General features: G+C 43.5%; 1 protein-coding gene across 1 annotated transcript in view; it reads right to left on the bottom strand.

The window, feature by feature from the left end:
• NIPAL2 (NIPA like domain containing 2) overlaps positions 1-19,360 on the bottom strand; it is a 73,202-nt gene that overhangs the window by 40,413 nt on the left and 13,429 nt on the right. Inside the window, 2 exon segments of the mRNA XM_040081790.1 lie at positions 7,780-7,854; positions 7,856-8,073. Coding sequence (XP_039937724.1) covers positions 7,780-7,854; positions 7,856-8,073 — 293 coding nt within the window.

Here is a 19,360-nt window from a genome sequence, read left to right as displayed (position 1 = left end):
AAGCTCCAAAGAGCAATGAAGTCTTTGGATTACAAAAACATAAGGGGCTTAAGGTTACAAGCGAGATTTTACATGAAAGACACTTTTTATTTTAAAAATTACATCAATGAGTATTTTCCTGTCCATTTACCCAAACTGCCTTGTCAAGGAGTCAAATGAGTGCTAGGGCAAATGAAGCAGCAGAAGCACAGATTCAAGGTGGGAGCAATGCTACTCCTTTGTGTGACAGCAGCGTCCTAGATCCACACAGCAGCCTCATCAATTCTCAGGAACAGACAGGTGTTGGTATGAGCAGTCAGACTTTCACCCTACATCTCTTCTGTGCAACTCACAGACATACTGTGAGACTCGAAAATCAACACATTGGGCACAGCCAATCTAATTTAAAGTAATTACTTGTAGACTAGTCTAGAGGATGGGAACTGGAAGGGCAAAGCACTACACTGAGTGTTGGGGGTTAAGTTTTTCTGTGGAATTTTTCCCCCCCATAAGTTGCTAGGAGACTAAATACTAATAGTTAAAGGGTGCCCAACCCGGACAAAGGAAGTTGATCACTTAGTTTTGGGGAAGGAAAAAAGGCTCCCGAGAGCTGAGGGTGGGGGGCTCGCTGCTCTCGGTTTTCTGGGGAGAACAGTCAGGTGACAGGTAGCTGCGTGAAGTCCACGGTTAACGGAGGAGTCTGGTCCTGAGAATTCTATCATCTGTTGGAGTGCCCAGGAATTCGGAGTTTCTTCGCTGCCCTGCTGGATTTTGGGTCAGCCCGGGTCCAGCCGCTGCGGGTTCTCCGGCACTGCCAACTTTGCCTGCCAGGGCACCCCCCTGCCTGCGGAGGACAACCCACTGCTTCCAGCCATCAGCGCCGGAGCTTCCACCGTTTGCCCTCGGGGTTCTTGGTTCTGTTCTACTATCGTTATAATTGCTGTTGTTGTTTGTCTGTCCTGTTATAGTTACTAGTAAAGGACTGTTATTCCTTTCCCCAGAGCTCTGACTGAACTGAACATTTTTTAATCTTCCAAATTATAATAACACGGAGGGAAGGATTTGAATTCCTCATTCCTAGAGAGGCCTGCCTCTCCCTAGCAGACACCTGTCTTTTAAAACCAGGACACTGAGCCAGGCACCCCCAAAGCAGCGGAGGGATTCAGATTCATCCCATGAGCCTTTCCCCCTCAATGCTGAGTAAAGGAAGAAGAGGACTCACCCTGGTCTGCTGGCTCCATAGTTTAAGCCCTCTAGTCAGTGGCTAAGCTGGATATCAGACACAGCCTGCACTATGCACCCCATTTTTTTGTAACATACCATTTTGAAGCAGTCGAAAGCAAAACTAAATCCTGCACTAGGTAGGATATATGTAATTAGTGACTCAAGTTTCTTTGCATCTGTCTTCTGCACCCCACTTTCTGACAAATGACAAGTATTGTAATGTTCCTTACTGCCTAGAAATTTCCTAATTAACATTCTCACACCTCTTAAAACAGATTAGTGTAATTACAAAGCTCCTGTTTAACTTGCAGTCACCTCAATTATCAGTAAAAAAAAAAGAAAAAATCAAAAGCAAATGTTCTTTAACATCCTCAGAACAAAATTAAAACTAATTTTACCATAGCATCTGCTGGGAAGGGAAGCACTGATGAGTCATTGAAAACCGATATGGTCACAGACAAAGGCCCTCTAACCAATTAAAGTTAGAAAGTGGTATGTTTATTCACTGGCAGGTGGCATGGGAGTCATCTCCGAAAGGCATGGACGCCCCAAACAAGGCTCTTTGCTCTCTATTTATTTTCCAAGATCTTACATACAATACATATGCATAACCCCAGCACCTCCCATCCCCGCTCTGTATTAAAATGAGGCTATCAGTCCTTCAAGCTGTGCAATTCTTCTCTTGAATTGGGTCAGTGGTCTCTAATTGGGTCAGTGGTCTCAAAGGATGAAGTCAGGAGAGTCTTCATCAGGTCTCTGTGGCCCTCTGGCACAATCCAAGGTCCCCTGCTTCGTGATTGATTGATACCAAGTCCAGGTGCTGGCCATTGTTCTTAGTGGTTTCAGTCTGCTCTTATGACGGTTCACTTACTCCACTTTTTCTATGAACAAGCTCATAATATAACAGTTAGCTCTAGCTTGGGCACCTAATAATCATTAACCTGCCATTTACCAATGTAACTTACATCTTGATCAATATAAATTGCTTCTAACCCTTAGCTAAAATCTTAACTCTTTAAAGTCATGTCTCACTGAAAACTGTGATGTGTGAAAAATAGCCCAGTGAGAATCAGACAACAAACACTGGGACAAGCTATAGATGGTGCTTAGCATGGCCCCAGATCTGCAAGAGCATTCATTTCCAATGTTCTGGATGACGTGTCCAGTAAGAGCTACCAAGACTCCTTCAAAATGAATTTTGTGAGGTATCAGCCTAAAAAAGGGGGGTTTCCTCACCAGCTTCTGTTGTCTGTCAGGCGAGGAAACACTCCTGCAAGCAGCTCTGCCAGCAATGCTGAAGAGAAGAAAATGTCCAGAATAGATGGACTGTGAGCACTTGCATCATCAGCATTTGCTTTGAGCCTGTGTGCCCCAAGCTCAGACTGCAGAGCTGGGTTGGTTTGCTGTTCCCTGCTGCCCAGCACCACGCTGGGCTTAGCAGGGAAACTGCCACGGGCACAGGCTTTGTAGGGGAACCCAAGCAGGGTGCTAGAGGCCTGCCAATAATACACACTAGAAAATTCTGTTCTGGGACCCAGAGAAGTGCCTGGTGGAAACCAGATAAGCAGGTACTCCTCAAGCAGGCATATAAAACTGCATAGTGCCTCCCTCCAGTCTTTGGGCTACTTTCCCACTGTTCCAGACCTGCTGCTCCATGTCCAGCTTCCTCTGTATTCGGAGGTATAAACAGCTCCATGGTTTACTCCCACTCTACTTGCAGTGGTTGATGGAAAAAACCCTATATTCCCCTATGGAATTTGAGAGCTGGCATCATGCTTATAGTATTGTGCAAATAGACAGGCAAGGGGTAATGCTTTCCTGTACTTATTTCCTTTACCTTTGAGTAATGAATAAGTTCCCAAGCAGCAACTGATCTCTCTTTGAGCTGGAGGCTGCAGTCTACAAGCTGTGAGCTCATTTCAGATCTTTACATCTGCAGGGACAGTTGATGTTCGGCACAGCAGAATAGATGTATGAAGCTGAAAAAAGATATGGGCAGTATTTTCTAACCAGTGTTCAATTTTGCCTTCTCATGTCGGTTTCTTGGTCACACTAAAGCTAATCAGAACACAACCCTCAGCAGATCAGAACCTACAGCTCTGGCAGAGCCTGAGAGGCTGTGCGCAAGCTGGCCCAGCTGACAGTCCTGCATTTAAGAGCCAAAGCCACAAATTGTCTTCTACCAGAAACTAGTTAAATGGGCACTACACCATGGAAAGTTGCTGGATTCTTGACAGCAGAACAACACCAGAAAATCGTGCAATGCTTCTTGCTTCTAGCCGCAATGGGCAGAAACTAAAATACAGGAGATTCCATTTGAACGTGAGGAAGATTTTTTTTACTGTGAGGCTGACAGAGCATTGAAACAGGCTGCCCAGAGAGGCTGTAGAGTCTCCTTCTCTGGAATGAGTCAAAAGCCTTTCGGACACAATTTTGAGTAATGTGCTTTAGGGTGTCCTGCTTGAGCAGGGAGGTTGAACTAGATGATCTCTTCCAACCTTACCTATTCTGTGATCATATACTTTATTACAGCATTTAAGTTTTGAATTCCCCTATGAGAGATTCAAAAAAGGCTGTATTTGAAAGGCTAAACAAAGTCCTCTTCCTAAGTTTTGATTCATTAGGGATGAAAATAATATACGTTTCCCTAATACCTAAGAAATGGTATGCATTTTCTCCCAAACACATTTCCCAGTAAGATAAAGGAAACTGAAACTGCATGAACTCTGAAATCTGACAGATAAAGGACAACAGGATGAAACAGAGTCAGTGTTTTGATGCCCTTGTTTGCTTTCAGTGAACAGTTTTAGAATAAAGAGCTGGAGGGATGGTGTTGAACAGGGAAAACTTCACTGCAGTCTTCACAGATGAGTACACCAGCAGAAAGCTGGGTGAGGACATTTGTCTTTACTTCCCCATGCTCAGAGACTGGTTTACTGATTAACCTGAAAAAGCTAACATCTGCAGTGTATCAATCAGCTAGCAGACTGGAGACTGAGGTATCCTACAGAGACTGAGGAAATAGCATTAAAACCCCAGGAGGGTGTGCCTTCACCTTTGACAGCCTCTCTCTTCCTTCTTGCAGAGGAAAGATGTCCTGATTGAAACCCACCTGTGCCGTGACCATGCTGCCCTCTGATTCCCAGCCACACCTCCTATGGACACCTTGACTTGCTCTAGAGCTTTTCCTAATTGAAAGCTGTGGCTGGAAATGTCATTGCTTAAGTGTTTAAAATGTCCTGGTAAATGTTTGTAGGGATGTACCATCACAACATTTTTCTCTGGTGATGGTATCAGCTGAAGAGACCCTCACTGTTTCTGGGGCGCTTCCTCAGCCAAGGCAAATGGAGAGAAAATCTTTCTCTGCATGGAGACAGCTCTCTGTCCCTCCCTGTCTTCCTGCCTTGGGTCTCTCACAGCACAGGTGAAGCAGCCCCCATAGCATCAGAAGTACCAGAAAGCACTGTGCTGCCACGGGAAAAAACAGGACCAAATCACTTCTCTGAGCTTACACGTTGCCACTGTGGATGCTCTCACCTCGCTGTGGCTCAGTGGCACTAGACATCAAGCCCTGAGCAAAGAGGGGAGAGTTGAAGCACTGAAGATGTTCTTCTTGAACAGAATGAGCTAAAAACCTCAATTGTGGCATTCCACACAAAATCTAGATTTCATCTATATGATAGAAGGTGGAGGAAGGAGAAAGACATCTACAAGAATCTGCTTAATCTGTGGGATTTCTCATCACACCTGACAGCAGCCACCACTGCTCGCTGATGAGACCACACAAGGAGTCAGGCACATCCTCACCACCTGACAGGCTGTGATAGACTGTGAGGGGACAAGAGGCCACAGATCCATCTGAACGAACTGTCAGCATTGTCAGTCCCTAAACACAGAGCAGAAATTATTTATTCCTACAACCCACAAAATAAGACAATCTTTTGAGGTGGCTGTCTGGGCAGCCAGTAATAACTCAGAGTCTACGAAGTGACAGACAAAGAGGGAAAAAGAAGCAGAAGTGGAATAACTTTCTATCTCTGGCCCAGCTTCTGCATTTGAACAACTACACAGAGTGTCTACACACAACAGACATGAAATGCTGAGTTACACAAGAGTTGTTATGGGGCTCTGAGTAACATGGTCTAGTGGAAGTTGTTCCTGCCCATGGCAGGGAGTTCGGAACTAGCTGGCCTGTAAGATCCCTTCCAACCCAAACTATTCAATGATTCTACTACATCTGAGTTCTCAGTGACTGTTCTCACACAGCTGTTTTCTGCTACTCTGATACATAGTCAAACCAAGATCAATACTGTAGACAATAATCTCAACTAATCCTGCAAATTGTTTCTGGCCATAAACAACAATATTGTAAATAAGTAAAAACCTATGAGAAGTCCTGAGGGAAATAAAAATGTATTACACTGAGGCAATTACATACACTTTCTATTAAGCAGACAAAGCCCACATGTTGTGGCTTCCTACACTCATTACTCCAGCAGACACAAAAATATTACAATATTAGTTTGCAGGAAATATTTCAGGTAACTAAGTACATATTTCATCAGATTTTACTGCACCATTAAACACACTCAAGTCCCATAACACACCATGCCTATACAGGGAGGGCTGTGGGACCACAGCTTGCATGTTACTGGTTTCAGAGATGCAGCTCCTCAAGCAATATCAACCAAGATATATCCATGCTGATGCCAAGGAGGAATCCTACCTCCCCCCTTCACCTTTTTTTCCCCATGGCCATGTGTGCCCCCTTCTACCCTTATGCCAACAGCTAGCATCCAATCAGCCTGATCAGGGGCCTCTCAGGAGAATAATCCCAATTAAATCAAAAGACAAAGAAATGGAATTCCAACACAGAGAGGCATTATACTACATGGCCACGTGGACACAGCCACTTTAAGTTTTTCCAGGGAGCTGAGTGTTTACAGACATCATTGAAGTCCTACCCTAGTGCATGGCTTTCCCTAAAGAATGTATCAGATCTGCTGCTCCTGGGGGAATATGTCTGATGCCCATGCAGCACTAGACAACTGCAACTGGCAGCTGTGCCAAGCCCCTCAGGAGCTCTTGAAAGGGGGTCTCACTCTCACCTCCTGATGGGGTTGAAGGGGCTGAAAAATACTCCCCCAAAAGTAACTCACCTCAGCTGTCTTGGGATGTTCCCAGGCAGATCAGAGCCAGTGCAGTTATGATCCCTTGTAGAGGGAGGAAACAAGGAGCTTCTTTTCAAACCAAGAGGATGAAATGACCTCAAGAAAAGGGGAAGGGAAAGAGGCCCTGTGTGAAGACCTGAAAATAGGATGATCCACTGAATCACAGCCAGGATAGCCATGAATGGGAGAAGGAAATTGTTTCTGAGGCTTCCAAAAACGTAAAATTGAAAATGGGGGTGGACAGAAGAATTTAACTGTTGGAAAAATTAAGGTTGGCATCAACGTATGACCTAAAGTTACCCATTACTACTCCAAAGCTACAACTAAAGTAAATAAAAGGACAGAGTATCAGTCTCAACCACAGACACCCAAGAGTCTCTAAAATATTATTAAGGTCTACCCAGAAAACTAGCATGCTTAAAAACCAGCAATACTCATGCAACAGCCCCAAGGAGTACAGGAGCAGGACTGGGATGTTTGCTTGGCAAACATCCCCCCCCCCCCCCCCCCCCCAACCTTGACATGCAGGTGGGTATCCCCATGCCAAGGGAATTCCCTGCTGCTGTCATCTTCTTGACAGCTGTGCAAGCTCACAGCCTTGGGAGCCTAATTCACAAACCCACAGTGAAACCATTGGCTCCACATTCTTGTCTCCCAGTAAGAGACCCCAGGTCTGGTCCTGGGAAGCACTGCCAGCAGCCAGGAATCCTGCTGCACAGGAATTCTCAGTTTTCCTTCACTCTGAGAATATGTGCCTGAAAAATGCACCCCGCCAAATGGATATCCACTCAGCAGCAAATGCTACTGAATCCAGAGGGGAAAGTTTTTGGGACCTTCTTCGGCTATCACCTGCTACTGGGCTGCTCCTAGAAAAAGGAGAGCAGCTAGTTGCAGGCCATTTTATGCACAATTTATACCAACACTTTACATCATGAAAAAGTGGTTTTCCTCATATGCAGAGAAAATCAAGAATGTTGGGTATCCTTTCATGCCTCCTAGTTTGTGAAACAAGAAGCAGAGAATAGGTAAAGGGTTTAATCAACCTCCAATTCATTTTCATTGTTAGCAGATGCTTCAAATTGCTAGTTATCAAGAGCTGCTTCAGTCTCTCTTTCGCAGTTGCCTAAATCCATTGTCAGCACTGACAGCGACCGAAACACAGCTGACAAAAACCAGCGACGCTCGAGCACAGAACAGAACAGCTCTGCCCAGCTCCTGCTCAGAAAGGCCTGCTCGGAGCGGGAGCCAGGGCGGTGCAGGCGGAACCACGGGGACAAGAGGGAGCAGAGCCAGCAGCGAGCAGGTGCTGGGATGGGGCTCTGCAGAGCACACAGGAGAGAGGATGAAATTAGTACCCCCTCTCCCCAAGCCCTCCTGTTCCTGGGGCTGCACGGGGGGCACTTACCTTGTGTGCGCTGTACCAGGGGCCAGACAGGGGCCCGCTCCCGCTTCCCGGTCCCCCAAAGGATGCATTCCAGGATGCCTGGGATGACGTCCCTGACCCTGCCCTCAGGCCCCAGCCGCTGGCCATGCCGTGCACTGTCACAGCAGTGCGAAGGGGTGGCTGCGAGGAGAGGAACAGGATGTGGACGTGGCACTCCCTGCTGTGGGGAAGGCTCCTCACACGGGTCACTCTGCAGGTGTGTGCGTGGGGCTGCAGCTGCCGCTGTGCACCGGGACACCCTTAGCTGGGGAGTAGCTGGAGCATAGGAGAGGAAGAAGAGCTAGACAGAAGGTTTCGCTGCTCCTTCCCGGGGCATTCAGGTGCCTTTTTTGCTGTCTCTGACTTCCCCAATGCCCCACCCTGCTCTGAAGAGGCAGCCTGGGAATTTAACTCCTTCAAATCGGTGCCTAAATCTAATGGTTAAGTATTAATTCCTCACTGCTAGATTGCAAAACTTAGTTGTTGTTGTTCTCAAAGGCAGATAGTCACTTACTTAAATTCTTACTTGTGTCCTGTATTTTTCTCTCCTAACTATTTCCTGAATAGTTTCTTTGCAGAGACTTCAGGTGATGTGTTTGTTCCCAGTCTGCGGCTTTATTCATTCATTCTTTTGGTTTTGATTTGATCATTTATTTCTGGAAGACAACGACTAAACAAGCTCATTAAAGGGAGAGTAGAGCTAGCAAGGTAGAAGCTTGATAGAACTACACAGCAGACAGCAGCAGGCTCCTAGAGAAGCATAGAAAGGAATATTAAGACACCAAATCTTCAGGCTCTGGACAATACAACTGCATGCAATCCAGCGAGCTCATACTCTGCCTTGGAGGAGCTGACTTGTATTAGTTCATTCCATTGCTTAGCTGGGTTTGAAAACACCCAAAGTCCTGACAATTATTGCAGCAGACAAGGGTCAGTGGGCAATAAATCTGCTCCCGGCTGCAATGATTTTCTCCTACTCTTAAGAACTGGCATTGATTATTTAGTCCTCCCAGTATGGCCTGTGGTCCTACCATTAGCAAGATGCATCGAGAGAGAACAAGTCGGCGTGCAGGATAGCGGGCTGGGGACCCTAACAGAAATGAGCAGCAAAACTAACTGCCAGTATGATTAATTAGGTCAAAAATAGAAGAAACACATAATTACAGGAAAGAAATGGGAGTTAAATTAATACTTTCCAACTTGAACGCATAATGTCTTAGCCACAAGGATGTTATTTGAATCCAGACAGAAAATTGTACCGAAAAGGTAGAAGTGGCAAGGTAATGCTTCAGTTAGCTGACGGTGTAACTCCCCAAAACACAAATTCTTGCCTTACGGCAGTAAGTGTTTTGTTCATGTGTGTGGCCTAACTTGAAATACCAGTTTCTGTGATCTCAGCCCCAGTGAGTTCTTTGTAAATATTGGAATTAGCTGCAGCCATATATATATATAGGTAGACAGGAGAAAAACAGCTCCAGTATTTCATGGCTGTGTAAATTGCTGCAGATTATTTTTACAATGTTGTGTAATTATTCTCTGTAGTTTAACCTTACATTATAGAAAAAAACTCCAGGCAATCTGGGTTATGGTTGCAAAAGATCCAGTGCAGTGAAACTGGAGTGTAAACTGCTGCAATGATATTTGCCCCATCCAAGGAGAGTAGAAACAATAGCCCAGAGGGAAGTGTGAAAGGACCCATTCTTCTAACTGGAGCGCTAAACTGGAATTCTGCTGACAATTTAAGTGTCAACATCAGCTACTTCAGGGCGGATCATTTGAACAGAAAGGCCAGGCTAATATTCCTATTTGTCATCCTCAATTTGCACTTGTTGTATAGCAGATCCTGGGGTGAAGAGGAAAAGCAGCAACGATTGTTGAAGGTTGCTGAGCTGAGGAAAGTTCTCCCATTCCTCACTCTTCCTCGCACAGTCACCTCTGCCCTAGCTCAAAATAGGAAGCAAAGAGGTTGATGCCCCCCCAGGCTGGAGAAATTGTCTTTGGTAGCAAAAAGCCACAGTGGTCCCTTCCAGCCTGCCAACGACCTTTGCAGTGTGGTTCTCTGTTAACAAAAATGCCCAGATTGGTAGGAGATTCAAAAGGAGCGTAAGGGGAGTGGGAGGAGAGGAGCAGCCCAAAATATCTCTTGGGGACAGTTGCTGTTGTTTTGCTTCATTCTTGTTGGTTCACTGCCTAAAATACAAATGTGACTGTGGTTTTCTCTTGCATAAGAAAGCTATTGGAACAGGTTTTCTGTAATGCTGTCTACACAGAGCCCTCGTTGAATTGCTTTTGAAGTTGATCTAACAGTGACAGTTGTTGCGCAGTTGGGTGCAGACATACCCACTCTGTCTAAACATGCCAGGGGCCCTTGTGGCATCCTTTATTTATTAAAGATCTCTGATTGTCTTGTGTTATAATGTTTTAGCTGAGAACATTACTCCCAGTTTTCAGTTGTGCACAGCTATGCTGAAAGTTTATTCCCAAAGTCAAGTTTCTTTTGAGGGTCCTTCAAATCAGGGGTGTTCCTCTGCCAGCTGGGCCGGCAAAATAGACTACAGCCACTTTAAAAGCATGGAAATATATTTTCAGTGGGTACTACAATACATTAACAAGGTCACATCACTGGGGATATGTGCAGAGTGCACCATGTACAAATTTCTGTTTGCGTATTTTTAGTTGTTGTCTTTGTTGTACTGTGGGAAAACTGAGGTAGCTCAAAAAGTACCTCAAGAAAAATATCTTCAGGAAGGTGACCTGATTTGCTCTTGCTGGACCTGTCTGTTTTTACACCTGGGTAAAGGCAACAGATGCACAGATTTGTGCCTGTCTGTGATGGCTGACCAGGTCAGTATCAGGACAGGAATGTTTCTCTCTGTAAGTAGCGCTTCACCCTCTTGGAGAAACACACAGCACAAGGTAGCACCTGTGAAGATGGAGTAGACGCTGCTTGAGTAGGTTTGCTGAAAAATCTCAAGGCTGGTTAAAGACAGTAATGTGTAAGGCTGCAGTATTTGACTGTTCTCATTCTATTGCCAGCCAGAGTAGAAGAGACTTCACAGCCTGGGAGATTACATCCACCTTCTCTAGTGCTTCCCATCAAGTTCTTAACACCTTGGGTTACTTCTGAACAATGGAGATGCGAGAGACTGTTTTGGGTGTTAATTGCATAGATTCCCTCACTTGGATGCTGAATTTCTATCTGATATTCTTGGGCCAAGCACTGGTTGCTGTTAACAATAGATAATGTTCCTCTGTTTGGTCAGGAGGATTTGGAGACTGCAATGGATGCTTTGTCAGCTTCAGATGATGTGGGACAGTGCCTGATCTGTGTTTCTCCCTGAGCTCAGGCTCGTATGATATTGGGACCTCATAAACCAGCAGACTAGGCAGTTTCCTACCCCTGTTTGCTTTAGCCTCTGGAAGTCATCCATGAAGAGCTTGACCTGGTGCCCTCTCATTTGGGACACTCAGTGCACTTGGGTGTCTGAAGAGGAAACAAGAGGGTTTTTCACATTTACTTGCCCATGCCCCATCACTTCTCTGAGCTTACACTTTGCCACTGTAGATAAGCCACACTCTCAGCTGAGAAGAGTCCTCGTCCTTGACTACTGGGCTCTGGTCACAGTTACTGAGAGTTTCTAAGACAGAAAATTAGAGTCAATGGTCTCCTTCTCTGCCAAACAGGAAGTCAGCCTTTTGTCCAGGGTACATAGGCATTCCACTGTGAGGATAGAGCCCAGGTGATGGGAAGTCCAGCACTGGGATGGATGGTTCCAGCTGGGTGGTACAGGAGAGAGTTGAAGACCTTGCTTTTACCTCCTCTTCAGAGGACCCAGCTGCCAGTGCCAGACGAGTGCCAAAAGTGCTAAGCTTGAGCAGGATGATCAGATGTGTTTCTGAGTTAAATGTCTACAAGCAGACTTCTGCTGGGTCACTCACTCTGTGTAAAGGCTGTACCTGTGGGCTGGGCATCTGCCTGGAGCGGGTTGCAGGCAGGGAATACCGTGTAATGGACAGTACAGGACAATTTGTGGAAGTTGTGTACCAACAGTCAGTTGGTTTTTACCAGCAGCTTTCATCTCCCTTCCCCCAGTAGCTTTACAAGACCATGGTGCAAGTATGTACTAAGTTCATATGCTAGCAATTACAGTCTTTTGGAAAGTTGCTTTCCATCTTGAAGTCTACAAATGTACAAAAAATAGGTCCTGGAATCAAGATGTACATTACAAACCTTGGAGAAGGCTTTTGTCCTTCCTTTCTGCATGGTGGATCAGTGAGAAATTTGTAGACTTTGGAGATTTTCATTTTTGCCTTTTAGACCCTACCAATTTAGGCTTAATCCTGATCCTTTTAAAATCAACGTCAAAGTCCCCACTGACTTCAAAAGAGACAGCCTCAGCTTTCAAATGCATTAAAGAATAATTTTAAGCAAACAAACCCGGAATGGATAAGAGTTGCATTTTCTCTCTCTATTAGGCATGCAACTTATTTTCTCCAAATGTAAACGTTACCTGGAGAACTAAGCAGTGATGTGGTTTTTATTATTTCTTTAGGAGGAGGCTGTAGTACCCAAAGTATATTCCATACATACTTCTTCATTTAGGAGCCAAACATAGCTATGTAAAGTGAGCGGCTTGTTTACAGTAGGCCCTTATGTCTTGCTATCAAATTAGTGGCAAATCAGGACTGCAGTAAACAGAGGTCAAAGATCAAACCCACAATTTCACATAAAATTCCAGACCATGTACACAACATTTAAAATGCAAAATCTTTGAATCACAAGACCATCAACTGCTCTTAAAACTAATCAAAAGCAGGATAAGGACTGAAGGAAATGAAATATAAACGTGATTTTAATCCAACTTTTAATGGAACAACTACATCATGGGATCTTTAACCATGACAGCTGGTTCCATGCTACTTATTACATACCATGAAACAAAGTTTTGGTACATCTCTCTGGCTATTCATACATGCTGTTTTGTTTATTTTTCTCCAGTTTTAAATAAAGATAAAATAAATTACATAAGTGTTACCACCTAAGATTTTACAGTGGTTCTGCTCCTGCTAAAACCCATGGTAGTTTTGCATCATGGGTTTTTTTTTTTTTTTTGTGCATTGTTTCTCTGTGTTCAGAATAGGAATGACAAGATGCCGTGTGCTCCATTTTGTAACTGTGTTTGAACAGTCAGGTGCCTTGGCTGGTGGTCCCTTGGCTGATGGTCCCTTCCTTATCTGGAGGTCAGTGCCCACATACATGCCCCACAAGAGTTCCAGGACCATGCCAGTCCCATACTCATGTGTCAGAGTAATTCCCACTCTGAAGTGGTCTGGGAGGAATTCTCTGCACCCAGCTAAGGGAAAGTAAGGATGCTGACTCCTTAAAACTGAAACATATTTGTTTAATGAAGATTTTGTTGCTGAATGCCACCAGATGTCAGCATACACTATATGATTAAAAGCAAGTGTCTAAGACCTCTGAGAAGAGAGCAGTAAAAATAATGCCTTCTGTCTCATGGAAATGATGAACCAGAGCAGCTTTGCTGGGGAAAGAATTATGGCAGGGATTAGCTGGAAGAAATTGCCTATGAGGTTTTGCTCAAATATCTGCTTACCTCTTCCATCCTTGGGACGTGACCATCCGCTCTACCTTCAACCCTTCTCCCAATCCAGAGGTATGTAAGAGGCCTGGATTGGCCCTGTCCTCATATAGCTCCATGGGGTTTCCTAGCACGGACTCAAAGACCTGTGTCTTCCTCTTATCCAGGACAAGAGAAGAGAGGGGACATTGCTGAGGAGCCAGAGCCCTGGTTTTCATGTATATAGTTAGGGAAGATACACCTCGAGCCCAAATGCTGCAACAGAACCTGCTCTGGCTGTGAATGAACATGAGAACCCACCAAGGAGGTGGGCACAGAGAGTGTTTTTTGATGACTTAGGGAAAAATTATGATCAGCAGGAAAATTGTGATGCAATTTTTTTATTCCCTGACATATTCTTTCCCACTCTGGAAAATGCCAGAAGGACAAAGCTCTTCTTTGGATGACCCAGTTTAATATCTGCTCAACTGAAGTTCTCTACTTTAATATGGGCATCTGAGGGTTGTATTTTCTCCTACTGAAATCAAATGACACAGCTCTTCAGAGTAAGGTAACCTGCAGGAAGGCTTCTTCCCTGCTTCTTATTGCCTGTCTTATGGCAGGACCTGTACTAGAACCAAACATGCCCAATCCACATCATGACGGCTTGATGATTTAAGGTCCATACACAAATACACACACTCTTGTGTGTATGTTCTCCTCTTCCTTCAGTCACAAGCATCATTTAAAACAGCCAAAGCAACAAGGCCCCTTCAAAACTGCTTTCCCTGATCAATGTGTGCCGAGCTGAAACCATTATTCTGCCGCTGTAAGTTCTGACCTAAGTCTGCCACTGTCCACACACATCCCAAGAAGTCACAAAACATTGATCTATCAGAAAGTCCAAATAAGAAAGTCAGAACCCAAGGGACAACCGAGCAAAGTACCATTCCTTTGGTGCTGTTTTCAAGTTTCCCAAAACATGTCCTCTTTTTCTGTTTTGGAGTTTTAATTTAGTTTTGAGGATTTTACTATATTTGGCTGATTTTCTGAGTGTACAGCAGCTTCAGTTGAAGGTCCAGTGCAACAGCTCCAAGTGCACTGGCACCCCTCCAGATTTCACAGCCGTGACTACTGTGCTGCAGCAGATAAATTCTGCTGGAGGCACGTGCTGTTGTCACCACACACGAACACAGCAGAAATGATGCTTTGAGGCAGCTTCAGAGGTTGCAAATTCATAGAGAAGACACAAAAAACACAGCGCTTCTGGACACTATCAACACCATTGCCTGCATGCTATTCAGCTGCTTTGCTCCGGCTCAGCAAATCTGGTGTTTCCCAGAAGCACCAGATGTCCACACCAGAGGCACGTGTATGCAGATGGTCTGCATAGCAAGCTCACTGCACATGTGTATGCAGTAACATCACTGAAACTCATGCAATCCAAGGGCAAAGATCCATCAGTTCTTTCAGTTTCGTCCATGGCATGAGTTGGCTTGACCTGAGGATGGTCCTGTGTGAATAAATTGAGTCTCACAAGAAGGAGTTGTCCTCCCTATATCTTATGTAAGTGGCCTTACCTAGCAGTAAGGGTAAGGGACAAGAAGTCGAGAGATTGCCTGGGGAGTGCCCAAATGCCTGTTTAACCTGGCTGTATCTATGCTTTAGGAAATCCCCCCTCTTTGCAGGGAATAAGGCAGGCACCTTGTTTCAAATCAGTGGAATACCCTTAAACAGGATTTGGGTGCCTACGTGCCTTTGAAGAGCTGACCTGTGCCTCAGAAACCTTATTCCACTGAATAGCCCACTGACTTCAGAGGAAGGAAACTGCATATTATAAAATCTGTATTCCAAAACCACACTGAAACCAGCCCCGGAGCCAGATACTTCATGTATTACAGCCTTGACAACACTTACATATGGTGGCAGTGAACTGAAACGGAGTATGATAAGGTCTGATCTGGATTGAATCTGTTCTAAAAAAATAGTGATTTAAAAATAAAAATTATGGTATTTTGGTAAATCCATAAAATCCTTGCAATATTAAACATAAAAACTAAAATAACCTCAGGCAACCTGTGGGATAACTGGACTGAGAACACACTGGTTTCTTCCCTCCAAGAAATAAATTGTTACCATGAATACCACATATGTCTGTGAGTGTGTGAGTGTGCTGGGAGCAGGGGAAGAGCTGAAATATGTTTAATAACCAGTCAATTGATATCACAAACCTTGTATATACACAATATTCCTTGTTAAAATATTTGAAGAATTGGAAACAAGTTTTCTTCACATTGCAAAGGACAAACCTTTTTATGCCTCCACATTTTAAATTAAGATCCAATAGGTTTATTTCCCTAGAAGTTTTGTTTTCATAAATGTACTATTTTGTGTTCTAAGGACAGATAAGATACCCTGATTATAAACTAGCTTTTGCAAATACCAAAGATCAAAGTCCTTTTTGTTTTTTGCTATAACTACAGAAATACTCACTGTAGTGTTTTGGAAATGCTGCTTTCATCCTTGTAAAACCATCCAAGCAAGAAAAGGACATACAGATCTTCAGAGAGGGAGATAAAATTTGGAATTATTTGGACAGAACAACAGTAAATAATAATAAATCAAGAACATGGTGATAGAATTCTTTTGCAGGGAACATCTTCAATGAGGTATATTGACACAGATGTTTCCTGAAAGAACAAGTAGAGATCCCTGAAGCATTTGCTGCAGAAGTGCAGATGTTTGCTTTGGTGAGCAATACTATCACCATGAAAGTAAACAGGATTTTGCAAGGGTATGTCCTGGGGGTGTATTACTTTATCTTCATGCAAATTATGGATTTTAAGTACTTCATTGAAGAGGAACCTTACCTTGTTAGTAGAGAAAAATACTTTTGACTGTGATGTGAGTTATTTTTTAGACACAGACTGTTTTGTTAGAATATGCATTCAAGAAAATTGAATAGAAATAATATATGTATATAATAACTCCATAAGGGATATTTCATGAGTTTTTCCTTTCTTTGGAGTAAATATTTATTTCTTGCCAGAAATTTTGTTCCTCATATAGAGTCTGCAGAACATTCCTTTCTGGGGTTGTTGTTTTTTTTTTTTTACAATATTATAATAATTTTAAGATTAATAGATTTTTGTTAACGTCTGGCTGAATGACACTGTCCCTTTTTCAGCTTAGACATGAGGAACTGATCTTTCTTTTGAAAATACCTTTTTTATTATTAGAAAGCCATTTGTGATGCAGAGTTTACAGACTGTTTATGATAGTTTTGAACATGATGGAAAGGAAAAAAAGAGCAGTTGAAATTGAAATCAAGCTATACCAGGCAAGGAAAACTATTATATAAGGAAAAGATTTACAGGATTTCAATCAAGAGCGGCTTGTGTGTGTAGCACATGGAGAGGTTTTGGTGTTGCGGATCCTCCAATTCCTCATCCACTCTTTGCACATGTGGAATAAATGGATTCCACCCAAATCTTGAGCCTGCAAGGTTTTCCTTTGCCTTGTAACATAATCTGCTAAGTGGAATAGGTTTTGTGAGTTTCTCCTAAAGGTTGGTGATCAAATCCCAGATGCGTGTGTGGGTGGGGAGAGACCATTTTCAGTCCATTGTAGAACAGGCTTTTTCAACTATTAGTAGAGTTTTGTGCAGAAACCTACTCATCTCTTTATAAATCAAATGCAGCAATTCCTGTTATTTTAATAAGCACAACATGGAGTGTGCACAGATATCTTCACTTATTGCCATGGTTATATAGATCAGGTTTGTGTCTGCTGGTTTGCTAGCTCAGGACATGCGTAACAGCAATGCGTGACAGAAACTGTGGAGATTGGCTTTATAAATAGCTCAAATCCGCACAGAAACTGTAAGCCAGGGGGAGTTTGTGTCTTTGACATTTTGAGGGGGTTTTATTTTTTCCTTTTTTCCTAGAGGGTGATTTTAATTCTCCAAGAAATAGTATTTTGGAATTTGCAGGGTATAACCGATTTTCCATAACTTTTTACATTGGATGCATCTGTGTTTGTCATTCCTGCAAAGACTCGTCTCAGCCCCTTGTCTTTTCTATTTTTATGCCATCTGTCAGGATGAATCTTTAGTATGTATACATCCCCCTTTCCCCCTGTGTCCTGGGACACGGGAATGGCAAAGTAGAGATTATGTCCTTAAGCCTGAACATGGTTTCTGAGCCATCCTTTATATATTACAGCATTATATGTAATCCCATCCTTCCGAGATAAAATTTTTCTAGCCTGTATAGCTCTTGAGGTTGCTAATTTTGAAAATCCAAGTGTAGACAAAGACTACTGAAGAGAAGAAGGAAAAAAAATTCTAATTGCTAGTGAAAACAAGAAAGACAAGAAAATCCAGCGGCCAGGCAGGCATCGAGTCAGTGTCACAAGCCCTTCCTAATCAAAATACGGGTGTACTTCCCTGGTGGCAAGAGGGGAAGGGGTTTGAGACACACTGTCTTTCAGCTGGGATTGCTGCATGGCAGGTTCTGCTGCAGCCTGCTGGGGAGGCTGCCTGGTGTGCTGCAGAGCTGCAGGGTGCAAGGATGGGGATCGGAGCACAGCCTGCTGGGTGGGATCTGATTGGGTTTGTAGCACTGCACAAACCTTCAGGTCGAAGTCGTCTAAAATAACCTTGAGCTATTTTTGTCTTGCATGATCCCAGATGTGGATTTCCTACCATTAGCACTCATAGCAATGGTAAAGCTGCTTGTAAAACATTGGTTTTTTTTTTTTTTTTTAAATCGTGCTTTTTTGTTTGTTTTTATAATTAAACCTAATAAAAAGCAGAACTCTGTCTCAGGTTTCCAAATCAGCACTTAAAAGCTGGCCAGGAAAGAACATCTTCCCACAAAAAAAGAGAAAGAATAACTAAGAAAAATAAATATCTAATTTGAAAAATGCCAAAGGAAAACATATTTGCCAGGCATTTTAGCTTTTGTAGGTCACCCATCAGCCTCAGGTATGGGTTGCAAGTGTTCTCTGTGTTTGTGGTTTTAAATAGCATGTTGCAAGTATCAAGCTTTTGAAATAAATTAGTTCATTAGTGATAGTTGATCAATGATACGTTGTCTGAAGCTGTAATCCCCATATTTTCAAGAAAGGGGCACTTAGTGCTTGTTATTGTTAAAACTTTGCATTCTAGCAACACCAATTAAGACTCCACTGTACAAACATGACAAAATGATAATTTTTTCCTAATAATGATTTTCACATGAAGCCCGAGAACAAATTCTCTTTGCTCTGAGCAGTTTAATTCAATGCTCCAAGGCATTGAAAGCAGCTACTTCAGAATCATGTGAGTTCTCTGTGTGCAGTCTCATTATAAGCAGGTTTTTTGTTTAGGATTCCCCATGTGTAGCACACTGTCTTGTGATGCATGCTTATTTTCCAGCACATGCTGATGCTGCTGAACTGCCAGAGCGAAATTCCTTCCTTTGCAAATGTAGTGTTGTCTTTGAAGTGGTTCACTGTGAGCTGCTTCTCAGTAAAATTGTGTGTGATAATCACCACAAGAGAATTGAAAGGGAGGTGTTTTTAAATTAAGTAGAGAAATCTCCCAAAGGGGTGGCTCAAGTACTGTAGCCCTGTAAGTCTCTTACTCTCAGTTTATGCTTCCTCTTTGTCTGGTGGAGAATAATCATAGACAAAAACTTTGAATTTACTAGAGGTTTCATAGACAAAGTTTTTAGAAGAGGAGTGATTTTGCTTGTTTTGAGGCTGTTAAAAAAGAAAGCATGACCTACTTCTTTACAGGCTGTTAAAATCAAAAGCAAAACCACCAACCAGACAAAAAGCTTGTTGGCACTTGGAGCCAGCACGCAGAGCATGCCTGCACCGTGCCATTGGAATGATGCTGAGGGGCTGAGCCCTGTTCTGGCTGCAGCACCCGTGGCAGCTGAGTCACCCACTGCCCAAGGAGCTCCAAACCAGAGCAGGACCAGCCCAGCCCAATGACT

The sequence above is a fragment of the Hirundo rustica genome, chromosome 1 (genome assembly GCF_015227805.2).
Source record: "Hirundo rustica isolate bHirRus1 chromosome 1, bHirRus1.pri.v3, whole genome shotgun sequence".
NCBI lineage: Eukaryota > Metazoa > Chordata > Aves > Passeriformes > Hirundinidae > Hirundo > Hirundo rustica.
The sequence above is the reverse complement of the archived record's forward strand: the minus strand, read 5'-3'. Positions and strand labels throughout refer to the sequence as shown.